The sequence below is a fragment of the Aricia agestis genome, chromosome 1, assembly GCF_905147365.1.
Source record: "Aricia agestis chromosome 1, ilAriAges1.1, whole genome shotgun sequence".
Taxonomy (NCBI): domain Eukaryota; kingdom Metazoa; phylum Arthropoda; class Insecta; order Lepidoptera; family Lycaenidae; genus Aricia; species Aricia agestis.
Window position 1 is genome coordinate 18,013,843 of NC_056406.1, and position 17,226 is coordinate 18,031,068.

Sequence of the window (17,226 nt, forward strand, 5' to 3'; positions counted from 1 at the left end):
CGGCGTCGTAGATTTATACGATGCGACGCCGCAACGGAGTGTTATGGCCTGGCCCAGATAAAGAAAAGGTCTTGGCTAAAGTGTCAGGCCCTATGTGTGTAGACGCCATTACGAAGTTAATTCGAAAATCGTCGGCATCATTGCCAGATAAATAAAAACGCATCGAAACAGCAGCAGCATCTCGTTGCCCTTTTTGCGCGCAATCAAAAGCGGACGCACACTATTTGCGGAGGGAAGCCGTCTGAGAATACTCATTACTGACCCACCGGACATACATACATCATCATCATCATTCCACCCCATGTTTGCTGATCTGCACAGAAAATCGTATTAGTATAGAAATCTTTTGGAGTTGCGTGACAATGAGTTTAGGTCATCATCAGCTTTTTGATACCGCTGCTTTCATCAAAATATGCCTATTCCTAATCTGATATTGTATAGAATCCTAAAGTGATATTGTAAAGATTTTTTTTGCTTGCCTTGTGTAGGTTTCCAAGCTACCTGATCGATTTTTAATAAGTAGAGATATAGAGCAAGCCACGGGAACGAACATAGGCTAGGAAAGCCTAAGGATGGGCCAAAGATTAAATTAAACTAACGACACTCTACACAGTCATTACTTTTGTTTTAGCTCCGTGCATTATTTCTAGTGAAGTAAGGCATGGCAGCAATCTCTTAACGACCTCGTACCTGACAGTTCAAATTTATTCTGTAAGTGTCTGTAAATGTGATCCTTGAGTCGTAGGCATTACGGTCCTTTCAAAAGTTCCTATGAACACACGGTAGTTAACTCAGTATTTTTAGTAACCAGTCCCGGCTTATTGTTCCTCACACCTGATACGATCTAATTGGCTGCGACACATTACGTAAATGTTTCAACCTCGTTTGATATAAAGGTCGGCCCTTGGATGACCCTTACGTGAGAAGTACTGAGAACTCGACTAGTTGTAAGTACTACTAAAGACGTTATTCACACGAAGGCTGTATTTAGACGAGTATGCCCCATTTCTCGTCAGCGCTGGCCAACGAGTCTAGTTACAAAAATTTTATAAAGTTTTGCGACTTTCCACGTGAATAATTGTAGAATAATATGGTAACTTGTGGCATGTCTTGCATACGGGCATAGGCCATTATAGCTGACATAGTTTAAAAATATTATGTCTAAATAGCCCAAAGCCCCAAAGTATATTGATATGTAAATCTGTGAATCGTGAAGTAAGACACAATCTCAAAACTAAATGAAAAAAAAAACATCTCTCAATTAATGTATGCCGCCAAGTGCACGCAAGTCAGATGGTTCCTACGAAGTGGCAGACGCACGATGTGCCTATCTCTCCTCCAAATCGTCAAGCCAGTCACGACCAACTATTGTGGGAACACAAGATCCTATCTTCATAATACACACGATTTTGATGAAATTACACCGAGGGATTGAGCGGGCCCTGGAAATGAATTGCATCCACGTTTCTTCGTGTTCCCCGGGCAGAAGGCTATTCAATTGAAAATAAAGCTCCTACTTAATCGATTAAAACTGTTCTTACGGGGATTACGCTCCCTAACATAATTAGAAAATGGAAGCTTAACTAGAAAAATATTTCTGTAGAGGTAAATACAAAGTACAATGTTTACAATGGCACTCTTTAAGGCACGTTGCATGTTAATTAGAATAAGATCTAAAGAAAATGTTTTGAAATAATAATTAGACAATATTTCCACGCCAATGAGGCAGAAATTTTGATACCATACATATATATTAAGAACCATTGTTAAACAAATTTCCTGGAAATAAATACTATTCTATTCTATTCTAAATGAAATTAGTATCTACTATAACGTCATTCTCTACCTATTAATTAAATTTTTAAAAATTACTCAAAGTGACAATGAGCTTCTTCAAATATTAAATCCTACATAAGAGACAAGTAGGGCGAAGATAATTTTCAAGATAACATAAAAAATATTTAGATGCCAAAAATTTGTTAATAGTTAATATTCGTGCGCTAAAAACAAAAAACCACGGTAAGTGGGAACCCTACATTTTCCTGAGATATAGAATTACATACTCTGGTCAGTTGCCCCGTGGTAATTTGTCAACGCCTTTTATTAAAATCGGTCTAGTAATAATTTCAGAGCTTATTCAATGCACCGAATAAACAGTCCTCTTTATAATGTACTATCAGAGAAGTCAATTCATGGCAGGTGGACTTATGTAATTTGGATTTTGGTGGCGTTATGTCAAGGCTAGCCAGCAAAAAATTACAACTAACACTGTTCTTACATATCCGATCTGCGTATGAATCAATTTCTTCAATGGTACAAATACAAATAGGATTAACTGAAACATGTGGTATGAATTTGCTCGCAAAAAGTACTGCACCGTGTCATCAGTTCAGTGTAATCAAAGTGCAAACAGAAACTATCGAGCGCCTATTCCACATGGCCGCCCGCCCGCGACCCCTCACCGGTACGATAGGGCTGTCAATCTATAGTTTTATGATTTGTATTATGAAATAATGTTATAATTATTATTGTACATAATATACTTAAAAAGCTCCTACTAAGCTAATTTTTTGATCATACACTGATTGCCATTAGGTTAAGTGTAGGTATTTAATGAAGATAAATTATTCAGAAATAATACACATTAAGTATATTGAATTTCTAGTTATCAGTATAGTATGTTTTAATTTTTTAAACAAATTATAACCAAATTATGTTACAATTTATGAACGCATCATAAAATGACAACAAGGTTTATTTTTTTTATCTAAATACTAAATAGTTTTAACAAATCCTACTAATATTATAAAGGCGAAAGTTTGTTTGGATGTATGGATGTATGGATGTGTGGATGTATGGATGTGTGGATGTATTGATGTGTGGATGTATGGATGTATGAATGTTTGTTACTCTTTCACGCAAAAACTACTGAACGGATTTTAATGAAACTTTACAATCATATAGCTTATACATCAGAATAACACATAGGCTACAATTTTAGCCGACTTTCGAAATGTAGGAGGTGTTTTGTTCGTTTTTTATCTTCAACGATTGCTCCGCCGTTTGTGAACCGATTTTCAAAATTTTTCTTTTGGTGCATAGGTTATCATTCCAATTTGGTACCATATTCATAAAAGTGGTGACCTGATAAAGAGATCCATAAGTAATCGAGGGAACTCCTCAAAATTTATATGGAAATATGTCGTGACTTCGGTTTCGTGAGCAGTATTCTAAGCATATGCTACCAACAAGTAAGATTTTGCACCAAGGTATACCATGGTTCGGAAGGTGCTGAGAGAACTCCTGATTCTTTATAGATACAAGTTTGGGAGTTTCGACGTTGTTTTAAGAGCGGAAAGCATATGCTACTATGCAAATACCTTCATCTTAATCATCATCACTACCATAAACCAAGTGTCGTGCGAGTTTCTTACGCCGGTTCTTCTCGGCGGGGTAGTTCCGGAACCGGTGGTAGGCCTGATGTAGACACGACGTTCTATAAGTGTTAACTTTGTTAACCTACTTAGAAATAAATATTTTTCATTTCATTTCATTTCATGTCGTCCCGTTTTGACCCTATTATTGGTACTTTTCATAGTCTTTTATGATATTATATCACTTAAACCGCGAGTGACACCGCGGGGCACAGCTAGTCAATCATAAACTGGCGAGTGTCAGCCCTATGATGCAGGTGAAGCATGCGGTAATTGAGCTGCTTGTTTCCTTCCGCACTGATCGCTGTCGGTTGTCACATAAACGGCCGCACCCAAATTATTTCCTATACCCCAGTAGCCGAACATATAGAAATCGGTCATCGACCTACGTCTACCTCTTTTTACATGGGGAAATGCTTTACAGATCTCCGGCGGATTGGAGGTATCGGGTAATTGGGACTCCCCACTCCCCACTTAAGGCAAAGTTATGGGTACAATAGAAGCTACTGCAACTCTACCAGATCTATCGTCTACTCTAATATACCGGGACAGTCATAGAATTAGAAAGTATTTTGATATCGTTGGTGACAGTGACAAGAAACAAATAGGCTTGTCTCTTGTCTATGTGTTTGGTGACGGGGCTATACATATTATCCTTGTTTTTCATGATCCGGTACAGACGAAATACTGATGTTAAAAACTAGGTAGAGCTGTGGTCAGGATCTATTAAAATAACACGCATTAGGATCTACTCTAGACATCTAGTACATCTGTTCCTACAAGAGAGGAAAACATTGAAGATTGAATTTACTACCTAGCACAAGTTTGGACGATAAAATCATATTTCGCCCTTTTATGCTTGAAAACGCTGACATCATCCAAATATTAAGTTACTTAAGTGACAACATGACCCTTCGTACCCGCATTTCTTGTACGGTTTGAAGCATATAATATCTAACTTCCGTCGTGTAATATGACGACAATGAAAAGAAAACATAACGTCCAATTTACGTAAACTCAAAATCAGTATAGAAATCTAGAAAAAGTTCCATTGAATTTTAAGATTTTAGAATTAGTGAGGATTATAAGAGAAAGGATTAACTATGCCACATTAAATAATTGTAATCTGTAAGCATATGTTGTAAACTCTTGCGAAGCGGCTGGACGGCGCGTTAGATTTTTTTTACACTTAAAATTTTATGAGCTTATTGGGTAGTTCTGAGAATCGGCCAACATTCTTCAGACCCGAAAAGTATTTTTTTTTTATGAAATAAGGGGGCAAACGAGCAAACGGGTCACCTGATGGAAAGCAACTTCCGTCGCCCATGGACACTCGCAGCATCAGAAGAGCTGCAAGTGCGTTGCCGGCCTTTTAAGAGGGAATAGGGTACTATGGGAGGGTAGGGAAGGGAAGGGAAGGGAATAAGGGAGGGTAGGGAATGGAATAGGGTAGGGTATTGGGCCTCCGATAAACTCACTCACTTGGCGAAACACAGCGCAAGCGCTGTTTCACGCCGGTTTTCTGTGAGAACGTGGTATTTCTCCGGTCGAGCCGGCCCATTCGTGCCGAAGCATGGCTCTCCCACGTATATATTTTATTTTATTTATTTATTTAACTCAGGCATCTTGGCCCATATTATAAATACCTTATAGACTAACATACATACAATTATACTAAAACTAACACTAACCTAAACAAAGTTTGCTGGATCCGCATTAGCTGAGACTATTAAGTTTCACCACAACTTTATTGATATAACGTCTAACAGCGAATTACGTCAGCTGTGAATAAAACTACCCCGTTCTCCGTACTCCGTATTCGCGACATATTGTCCTGCTATCGAGTATCAAAGTGGTGCAGCCGTGAGTCGCCGATCGATTCCTGACCCCGCTCCTTAAACGCTTTTAACGCTTCCAGGTTATATCATCAAACGTTTATCGAATAATAGAGTTTAGACGGATAACAGAGTCATAAGAGGGTTATAAGAGCTTAGACAGAAAACAGAGTTGAGAAAGAAGATAATAGAATAGAGAAGAAATGAGAATAATATGTGACATGTGCTAGGGTTTAAGATAATAATAAGACATAATAGTACTTAGTCAAATAAAAGTTACTTTTCTGATTTTTTTACTGACTTCAAGAAAAAGAGGTTATCAATTCGACCCGTTTGTATGTAAGATTTCCAGAACTGCCCAGTTTTCGTGTATATACATAATATGTTAATCTATATCTGCGTCTGAACAAACGTTTGTGTTCGCATATCTCCGGAACTGCAAGTTCCGATTTAAGTTTGTGTTTGTTGTATCTATTATTAAACTTTAAGAATACTGCAAATTCCATTAAAATCGATTCACTGTTGAAAATTTTTGAGATAGGGAGTTTTAAGTACTTACATTTTGAAGTCGTTTTTTTTAAATATATCCAACTTTTGTTTACGTATCTGGTTCGGTGATCTTCAAAGCACTATATAATATATAGAGCTTTGAAGATCACCCTTGACTTCCCTTGATTTCTCCTTATTAGAAAGAATGAAAGAAATAAAGAAACCCTGCCTTATCAACGTGTCACTTTTCTGAATAAGACGTGGTATCAAATAATATTTTTCTTTGTTATCCTGACGTCCTGTTATCCTGCTTGTCATAAGACTATAACCGGACCGACCGGAGAAATACCACGTTCTCACAGAAACCCGGCGTGAAACAGCGCTAGCGCTGTGTTTCGCCGAGTGAGTGAGTTTACCGGAGGCCCAATCCCCTACCCTATTCCCTTCCCTACCCTCCCCAATTCCCTTCCCATCCCTACCCTCCCCTATTACCCTATTCCCTCTTAAAAGGCCGGCAACGCACCTGCAGCTCTTCTGATGCTGCGAGTGTCCATGGGCGACGGAAGTTGCTTTCCATCAGGTGACCCGTTTGCTCGTTTGCCCCCATTGTCATAAAAAAAAATATAATATTATAGTAATGTCTTATGACAAGACCACCAAAAAAGGTGAGTTGTAACTATCATGTTTGGTACTACATTTTCTATTATATTTCTATTACATTATGTAACACGTTACACGCGTATTATGCCTTTGATACTTTTGTCCGCTTAAAATTCAATACTGTGTCGTGTATAGAGAATTGTTCTACCACATAACACATTTAATTTATTCAATACCAACGAGAGCTCATTTCAATTTTAATAAATTCAATTTCGAAAAACATCTGTAGTTTTAAATCAATATGCATTATATTATGTCCAAAACAATAAACATGGGTCCAATTTTAGTTCAATGCATACCATCCGGCTTGTGTGAGTAACGGAATGTTTTGAGAATTTAAGTTTTAAATGACTCTACATTTTCGAGTCTGACACAAATACCGTGACAGTACTTATCATTATTAAATAAATAGCATTTGCTGGAGAATTTAAGAGAATTTTGGAGAAATTTACGCGTGGGAGAGCCATGCTTCGGCACGAATGGGCTGGCTCGACCAGAGAAATACCACGTTCTCATAGAAAACCGGCGTGTAACAGCGCTTGCGCTGTGTTTCGCCGAGTGAGTGAGTTTACCGGAGGCCCAATCCCCTACCCTATTCCCTTCCCTACCCTCCCCTATTCCCTTCTCTTCCCATCCCTCCCCTCCCCTATTACCCTATTCCCTCTAAAAAGGCCGGCAACGCACCTGCAGCTCTTCTGATGCTGCGAGTGTCCATGGGCGACGGAAGTTGCTTTCCATCAGGTGACCCGTTTGCTCGTTTGCCCCTTATTTCATAAAAAAAAATTAAATTCAATATTTAACACCATTCATTTGAAGTTTACATTGTTTTATTAGATTATACAACAGTTTTAGCAACTGTTTTCATATTACATGAATTACATTAATATGATTTTTATAAATAAAAGTTGGACGGTTACAAACTAATATTTTTAATCAAAAAATTAAAAAACCGGCCAAGTGCGAGTTGGACTCGCCCATGGAGGGTTCCGCAGCAGCAATAAGGTTTATCTTTTTGAAATTAAAAGGTTTTTGATTTATTTTTATATTTCAGTTGATTTAATGAAAGTTAAATTAAGGTTTACTATTTATGACGTATAAAAAAAACTTCTCGCTAGATCTCGTTCAAACGAATTTTCGTTGGTAGTTTTTATAGTAATATACATCATTTTTTTTTTACATTCATCATGCTCCTACTTTAGAAGTTAGAGGGGGGGACGGGACACACATTTTACCACTTTGGAAGAGTCTCTCTCGCAAACTATCCAAGTTAGAAAAAAGTGATATTAGAAACCTCAATATGATTTTTGAAGACCTATTCATAGATACCCCAAACATATAGGTTAGATGAAAAAAAAAATTGTTTCAGTTGTACCTATGGGGACCCCTAAAATTTTTAACATTTTTTCCATTTTTGTATCAAAATCCTAATGCGGATATAAGATTACATCTACTTACCAAATTTCATCAGTGTAGCTCTTATAGTTTCGGAGAAAAGTGGCTGTGACATACGGACGGACAGACAGACACAGACAGACAGATAGACATGACGAATCTATAAGGGTTACGTTTTTTGCCATTTGGCTACGGAACCCTAAAAATGCCCCATTAACAGACTATTGGCTTGCCTAGCGAGTAGATATGGCGCGGGCGCCTAGAAAAACTTGAACCATATTGTATCTGATATAGTAATTAAATTAAAGGAAATATAAAATTAATTTGTTATTTTTATTATTTCCGTCACTAATCATCTTGCAACATTGCTTAAAGCATAAATCAACAAAACCAACATTCATAAACTATTTTAGAATGAACAAAATAGATCAAATCAACAGATTGAACCATACGCGCCCAGGCGTTTATTGTTTGTTGTCAAAATGATACAAAGTACACAATGGACGAGAAAAATCATTCATAAAACATACCGTGACCGTTCTGTTTGTGAAGTAATCCGTGCGGGGCGCGCACGTGTGGCGCGCCGCGCGCATATGCGCTCCATTGTTCGGAATTTCACATTCAATGTAGACCGTAAATATTTCGACAAAGCTCCAAAAGGGAGAGCAAAAGAACGCATCCGTTAGAAGGGAATAGATGCCAATCAGTATGAGTACTCTAATTAATCGTATCACGATTTAGAAACAAAGACACATTCTACAGACGATTCTGCGGGTGATTGTCGACGAAATAAAAAGCCGAGACCGATTGTCGCACACGTGCATCCGCCTCGGGCTCTCGTGTTATTTTAAAACTGCATATCTTAGCAGAATTTCACAGTTAATGCAAAGTAAACTCCACTGTGCTCTCGTTAAAACTCATTTTCGCTATCGTAACAACGTACGAAAACATTGTGTTAATTATTTCAATCTACGTCATTCCGATTGAAATGGCAGGGGTTGATTCGGTATCGAAATAGGGGTATTAATAATTAAAACTAGAGGGGTCAAGGTTTGATGCAACGAAAATGTTATTTAATAGACAAGTTGAAATGCGGCAGAATTTCATGGACCGACTATTTAAAATTTAACGGTAAAGTAACGTTTATTATATTGTATTCTGATGTTCTCAATATCTTCATTAAATAAGACATTAAACATACTTAGCGTAAATACCGTTTTTGATCAATATCAATCACCAAAACACCCAAATTAAGTAATCCCGAAAGGTTTAATGCTCTCCATGAGCGGACGGTCACATCATAATAATTATGATATCAAAAAGAATCATCAGAAACCATTAGGTGCATTCATCTCTTTCTAAATGCAGGATGAACTATAATAACATCGCTGGCATCGACGATTAAGCACGATTCTATGCGCGCCCTCGTATTTTTTTTTATTTTAGAGTCGGCTCTGGAATAGCGTTCTAATGACCCCTCTATGATATCATTTCGACGGGCTAAGAGGCTGGGAACTATCATGATACAGCTAAACTGCAATCGTGTAATGGACATAGTATTGCTTTAACAAATGATCGAATAATATTTCGTTATTACAACTTGTCGGCGATCTATAGATCGAGATAATGAGCCATCTATCAATCAATCGGCCGAGAGCTATCGCCGGTACTTAAAATAACGTACGCATATTATGGTAGTACAATGATGTTTAATAAAGTTAATAACGTTTTAAACGGAAAGAAGATTGTGACTTGAGCTTTTTAACAAAATATAACTCAAATATTTAAATCAAGCACAGCGGTCGGTCCGACGCGGACGTCTCGCGGAGAAAAACGTTAATGCTATAATTAAAATGTGACTTTATATACAAAATACGAACGTTTATTACAATGGATATGAATACGGAATTCACTTTTGTTCATAACTTACAAAAGATGATAGAAATACACATAATGTATGACTGTATGTATTACATTCGCCTAAAATAACAATACACTGTATAACATTACATAAAGTTGTATTAAACTGATTTGTAAGCCTAGTTTAGCCTATTCTTAAATCAACAGCATAAGCATGGTAATTAATATCGTATACCTTTCAAGCTTTGGACTCCTGACAGTTCAAACTGCGCAGATATGAATTAGATTAAGCCATGGATAAACAAAACATGCGTGACGAGGGCACTCCGTGTCCAAAATCGTCAGCGAAAGCTATCCACCCTAATGATAATCATCAAACTAAATAGTCGCAGCACGACAACATCCATAATTATAACGGAGCTACCGTTATACAAATGAAGCGCAGGTAAACGTCCCAAAACATTCACAAAAACGCAATGATGACCACATTATTCGTTGATACGCGTTTAGTGTCATCTAAACATACAGTATACCCGTTGATTTAAACTCTACTTTTGTCGCCCATACTCTACTACTTTTCCTAAACATTGTAGTTTCAAATATGTAGTTAATACTCCCAGTACTAAGGATTGAGGATCCATTAATTCTCCAGCAACTTTATTTAGTATTTACCTTTGTATACCGTCAGAACAAATGAGTAAAATTGCAAGCCACATGTACATTGTACACGCCATTAAGGTTCGATATCAGATAATTCCAATTTCGCCCACAAACTCCCCCCGGAGGAAATGCCATCAAAATTGCACCCCAGGCCCCACTATATCTTAATAAAACAAACCTTTGTAATTCCTTATATCCATTATACCTCAGCGACCATCAATTGTAGCGAATAGTAGAGAGGAGCAGTTAATCTCCAATACAATACGCTATATTGACTTATATAGAGCAATCGATATGTGGTCATGGACTAAAGCTGTCGCATCGATATGTGACAAAGAGAGAAATAGTATGATACTACAAGTATGTAGAGAAACCGCCATTATTACTATCAAATTTTAAGGTGCGCTAAATGAGTTAATGTAGCTTAAAGAAAACTGGAAACTGTAGTAAGAAACAAATCATAAAATAATTTAACTTAGCTTTGTGGAAAGTTAAAAGAGACTAAAACTGTTGTAGAAATTACTAAGTCCGTAAATTGTTCACGGCTAAGCTGGAATCACTTTGGTGAACTGAGCTAAAGTAATAACTACGTGCGCTCTGAACGTTTCGGATGCAGCAACTATATTTAGAACATACGAGTGATATTTACGATCCTTTCAGACTTCTCTGAACTAGGACCGCACAAATTCATCCTTAAACTTAGTTTGCTTAAAGGAATATTACTGAAAAAAAACCTGTATTGTATACTATTCTACGTAGTATATTTTGGTAAAGAAATGTCATCTATATTGTAAGTCTTTCCTTTTTTAGGGTTCCGTACCCAAAGGTTAAAAACGGAACCCTATTACTAAAACTTCGATGTCTGCCCGTCTGTCTGTCTGTCTGTGTGTCTCCAGGTTGTAACTCAAGAACCGCTATAGCTAGACTTCTGAATTTTTTACAGATTATGTATATCTGTTGCCGCTATAACAATAAATACTAAAAACAAAATAAATTAAATATTTAAGGGGGCTCCCATACAACAAACAAGATTTTTTGCTATTTTTTCTCGATATCAAAAACGGCAATACATAGGCACTTGAAATATTCACTAAATACTCAGTTTTACAGATTTTTGCTCTATTGTGGCACGGAACCCATCGTGCGCGAGTCCAACTCGCACTTAGCCGATTTTATACATAGTTGAAGAAAACGTAGCACCGCCGAAAATTATTTTGATAATAATAAATTACTTATTCTGAAACGCAGAAATAAAATTGTGTTCTATCCACAAAACTGAGAGGCCAATTCTTCGGCTCTTTAACCCCATTATTGTGAGCTATCAATACCATAAAGGCTTGGTCATGGTCAAGGATAGGACTCCCGTGACCCCGACATAACTGCTCCACACAATGGCTGTCTAGATGTCAGGATAATAAGTCAAATCCTGCAAATGTCGAATTCACTAGATATTGTTTAATGAAAGTGTGTCTCTACCTAGTAATAAATATGTGCGATAAACTTCTAGTCCCCGAAAAGGACATAGTATGATAGTTTTTATCACGAAAAATGAGTGATTTCCGAGATATACTAAAATAGCAGCTCTGAGTTACAGCCTACAGGCAACTCCCAGTAAGTTTTATTACTTAGCAAGTTCCACTTTTATCCAATATTAGAACGAGAGCCGACATATGGGGACATTCCCTCATTCACCAAAAATCCTTTGACTTCAAAATGTAGGAATCAAGAGTCGTTAATTTTTGCAACCCTTCCACGACTGAGACGAGGGTTAGTTTGAGCGACGTGCTCTCTGAATGCCAATCGGCTGCTGAGAGCTCTCAAGCTGTTCACGAGGGCACAATGCGTTATGAGCTAGACCACGGCACATGCCCTCAAGTGCCATTGCGACTTACGACTGCGAACTTTTATTACGAGAAATTTCATAAACACCATGTTGGAATTAATCGTTCAGAAGTCCATATCTAAATTGGAAAAGCTAGGGCAAGAAAATATAGAGCTGCAGTTACAAAGATTATGAAGAAGTAGCAATGTGTTCCCTCGGTCGTGGGTATCGCAGACACAATCTGTATATATAAAAATCGATTTTCAATTCTGTTAGTAACGCTATAACTCGATAACGGCTGAACCGATTTGGCTAATGTTGGTCTTAAAACAATCCTTGAAGTCCACGGAAGGTTTTAAGTGACACGAAGTTCACCGGGACAGCTACGAGTAGTATTTAATAGATTTTCAATTGTAATGCGACAGCCGGGTGCCGCTTGGGGATTGATGGGATAAAGAAATCAATTTAATTGTATGTTGAACTCATGAAAGGGCCTGAAGCAATGATTACGGTTATAAGACCACCAGCCTTACATTTAGTGAATTAAAATTGATGGAAAAAAGACAAACCGATTCCCTTGGAGCTATCATTGCATAACTCGTGTTTTGGGTCCCATTAAACGGCTTATAATACCTTCGTACCTCGATATGACCCCAACTCTCTACGTGCATTCATTACGATCTAAATGTGGGAAAGAAAACAGACCGGACAATGGTCGTACTTAACTATTTAAAAGTGTTCTGTAAACACTCGATCACGACCACATCACGACCAGGGGTGATGTTACTCTAGAGTTGAAAGTTACAAATAATTATTTTATACTTTTATGCCTTACACAGCAATAAAATATATATAACAAGAAGTTATATTAAGAGGATATTTAAGAGGAAATGTAAAATGTTCTACCGACTTCCCCCATTTGCAATAGCAATTCCGTTCAGAGCGAGGGTTAGTAATTTCATTATGGATTATATAAAGTGCAGTATTCTTTGAGAGCCACCCATTTTCGTTAGAAATTGGTAAAGCTAATTACACACTGAAATACGTTACGAGTAAAATGAGTGTTTATTTTTAAAAGAGGCTATTTTTGTACAGTGTTTATCGCTTAATATCTGCTTATCCTGGTATATTCAACACTTTTTCTTTACAAAAATAGAGTAAAAAGTATAATATTGTCATGGTAGAAAGATTAACTATCTGTTAGAGACGGCAATGTTTGTTTTCATTTTCAATTTTAATCACACCGATGCACGATGTTAAAAATATTTACTTAGTTTCAATCAATACAAATAATTATAGGTATCAGTAGAATTTATATGAATGGGATGTTTAAACAATGTTAGACTTCTAATTTTGTAACAGCTGCATTTTGTTTACACAGGGCCCACAACCTGTTTAAACGTACCGTTTACATCCACAGAAGCAAACGTATGTTTAAGTAATATCGTTTATGGTAGGGCACACAATCGGAAGATTTTTTCAATAGAAAAGCGTATATTTTCCTAGGATAATGGTCCGGTCGCTGTATCGCAGTCAGCAAACAAGTGATCTGTGAAAATCATCAGAATTTATAATTAGAAGTCCAACCGGATCTTCGAGCCCTTTCCCATTAAGTAATTAACATTCGTTAAGTGTGTCCAGTCGCAGATGGTGTGGGATCGGTGAGGTCGGTAATTGCGGCTACTGCCTACTGCCCAACGAGGGGAATTGGCCGATTGTTGTGCGACCGACGACGCCCGCACCCATAGCTTTTGATTGAATGAATGCGTGACTTTATCATTCATTGTCCGAATGACCGTAACCGTTTCGCGATGATTTTCATTCGGAACCAGTGTAGCGACGCAGGTGGTTTCGACTAATGTGTACATTTTGTCACAGAGTCTCTAAATATCTTTAGTTATAGTAAAAACCGAGGTAACGGTGAACATTTAATGAAGATTACGAACGCAGGTGGTTTAAGATGGCCTCCGAATACCATTACTACAAAATATGTACGAGATAGTTAAAAATCTGGATCTCTTATTTTTATCGGAAATCTATGAAATAGTGCATAATATACTAATTTAAAGCAGGTGATAGATTTCGAAATCAAAGATTACGATTTATAATCGAAGAATATATTATGTAATAATAAGTATGTATAATGTACATATATATTGTATATACAGAACTAACTGGATTCAAAAGGACATAACGCTGACGAAAACAATGTTGAATGTATTGATTAATAGTTTACTGATCCGGAAATGTCAATATCAATTGTTGCAGTGCCTGGAATAGTCGGGCTGTGTGGAACACAATAATTTACACTCGTACTGAGAAGCGGACCATCACCGACCATGATTTACAATATGTACATAATTATTTATATCATCATAATTTTTGCGAACTTTGATATTATACTACCTAATTTGTAAGACAAAACTACAAAATTTGGCTTCGAGATTGTCTTTCTGTGACTATAGGATGTCCATTTCACACGCTGTCACTACCTATTAGTAGGTAGGTACAACTTACAAGTTATGTAATACCAAAGACTTACGGCTGTGTGAAAAATCATACGATAATACAGCGGAAAGAAATCCATAGAAAGTCATGACTAGGGCTGAGAAGTAATCATTTGAAAAATGTTAAATTATCCATAGATATAATCTCGAGAGTCTCGATCCAAAGTCGTGATGAGCGTGGCGTACAGAATCGCGGCCGTGCGACAGGTCCCCGATTAGGCACGCATTCTACGGTGGCCCTAACCTGTCGCATCTACGACGGTGTACATCTCTAATGGGCATTCCTGGCACACCTGCCCCGTGTCTCGTGCTGTTGCATTGCAAATGACATAATGGGCTCGTGCTAACTAGAATTTATGGTGTCAGCGGTTTTTTGCGTATACAAATAAACGCGTGAGAAATTTCACGTGCATAATGCTAATGTAACAGATACGGTTCGTAATGAAAGTCTATTTAGTAATTTAAAATCCTAGGAGTTTTTCTTTGAGTATGACAGTAATGTAGATTGATGATTATGTTCATAGAAAATTTCGTATTACCTTGATGATAGATCACGATAGAAAGTATTTTGTTTGCATTTGGCAAGTACGTGTCGCAAGCCGTGTTCGATATGCAAGTTTGACTTGCTCCAATAGAAAGTCCATCGGGGCCCTTCAACTGCACTATAACATGGTTAAAATTATAGTGTTACATTTATGCTAGAGATTACTAAAAGTGAATTTCATCATTTGAAAGAATCGCGGGACCGGGTCCAGTCCCACCGTCACGCTTCACCTCTCCAGTCGATACGACAGGTGTAGAGCAAATGTTTTATGTAGTTCCAACAAATATTCGTTTCCTAATATTATTATGTACCATTTAATGAGGGTATCAAATTTATCAGTTTTAATCGCTACGCTATTAGCATCCCAACTTTTATACAATTTCTAAAGATTATGGAAACCTCAACCATATTATTTCTAATTTTCAAGCACCTAAGTTTCAACAAGTAGGTCATTGACTTCTACAACTATGTTTAAAATTAGTTATCCTATAAAATGATATATAAAACTCACCTCCATTGCCGGCGTTCGTGATGGTGACCCAAAAATCGATCGTCTTCTCGGGGCCGAGCTCCTCGTAGTCCCACTTCTTTTTAACTTTCACAACACCACTCGGTTCAACCGTAACCCACGGATTTTCGTCCCGAATTTTAAAAGTCTCGCGATCGGTTTCCTTTTCGAGAGTAAATACGGAACGTCCTTCCACTTCACCATCGGCTTCTGTGAATTCGATACGTTTCGTAGGTCGCACTGCACGTGTCACACGCCTTTTATCACGATGAAGCGTCGGCAATTCCTTGCGCTCGCGGATCACAAATTCAATGTAAATCTGGGCAGGTTTGCTTTTCTTCGACGGAGTCCCAGTGTCATGAGCCAAAACTTCCAGTTCTGCTTCGTGACTGTCCGGTTCACCGGCCAATATCAAATCACCGGTCTGTGGCACGACGACGGCGAGGTTGCTGGGTGTTTTAAGAGAGTAGTAAACACGATCACCGTCCTCATCGAACGCCTGTACTTTGCCAATATTTGAAAATCTTTCCCAGTGTGGAGTGCCATTCCGACAGCCTTCGTCTGTAGTTCCGTTCACTGCGAAATAGTATATTTCCTGCTCAAACATAGGCTCGTGGTCGTTTTCGTTTATAACGTTAATTTTGACGGGAAGCGTAGCTTTATTGACACCGATCAAGTCGGTAGCTTGGATGGCGATATCGTAAAATTTCTTCTTCTCGGCGTCCAAGGATTTGAGGGCTACGATCTCGATATCTCCTTCTGTTACGACAGACTTGACATCAGAATTTCTTTCCTTGTCCTTGTCCTTCAAAGCGAATGTCGAATTCTCGTTACCCTTTGTAATTTTATATGCAATCGGTCCTACATTGACGAGAGCGGTGGCTCGAATTGGTGGAAAATCCACGACAGTACCGGGCGGGGCATTTTCGGCTATCTCGCCTTCCAGCCCATTCACTGAGGTGAAATGGAGCATTTTCCGCCGATCCATTACTAAAAGATGAATGGAATGAGCCGAGCTACTGTATGGTGTCTGCTCCAGTATCGCCAGGTTCAACGGTCGATTGAGCAACGGTGCTAGGTCGGCGGTCGTCATTAGAAGGCCGTCGTCCAAAAGCGTGAAAAATGAGGCATGGTCTGGATCTAGCAGGGTGTAGCGTGAGTGATTCCCGATGAAATGGCGGACGGCATGGCCGGGGCGTACGTCGTGAGGCAAGAGGATCAGCGCGTTTGTCTCGAGTGCTATACTCAACACGTAGAGCAGTGCTCCTCCAGCCACCACGATGCGAGCCATAGCTGGTTCCGTGATTATCGTCGATTAGTCCTGCATGTCCACCTTGAACAGAACGAAGAAGTTTAAAATACAGGAAAACAAGCGGCTTCTAATATGGCTACATTTTAAGTTTAAGCTATAAACATAAGCTATCACGCTATATTTTTAATGTTTATCTAAAGTGGGTAATGAAAATGTTCTCATTGATTAGGTTTTAATAGCAAGGGTTATCAAACTAACTCCAC

At 38.1% G+C, this 17,226-nt stretch overlaps 1 protein-coding gene across 10 annotated transcripts in view; it reads right to left on the bottom strand.

Annotated features, from left to right (window-relative positions):
* Nucleotides 1-17,226, bottom strand: part of LOC121729849 (neural-cadherin) — a 383,323-nt gene that overhangs the window by 365,073 nt on the left and 1,024 nt on the right. For all 10 annotated transcript variants that reach the window (XM_042118540.1, XM_042118525.1, XM_042118532.1 and 7 more), the window contains exon 2: nt 15,715-17,044. In XM_042118540.1, the coding sequence (XP_041974474.1) occupies nt 15,715-17,002 (1,288 nt within the window). In that variant the 5' untranslated portion in view covers nt 17,003-17,044. The remainder of the gene's footprint in view (nt 1-15,714; nt 17,045-17,226) is intronic.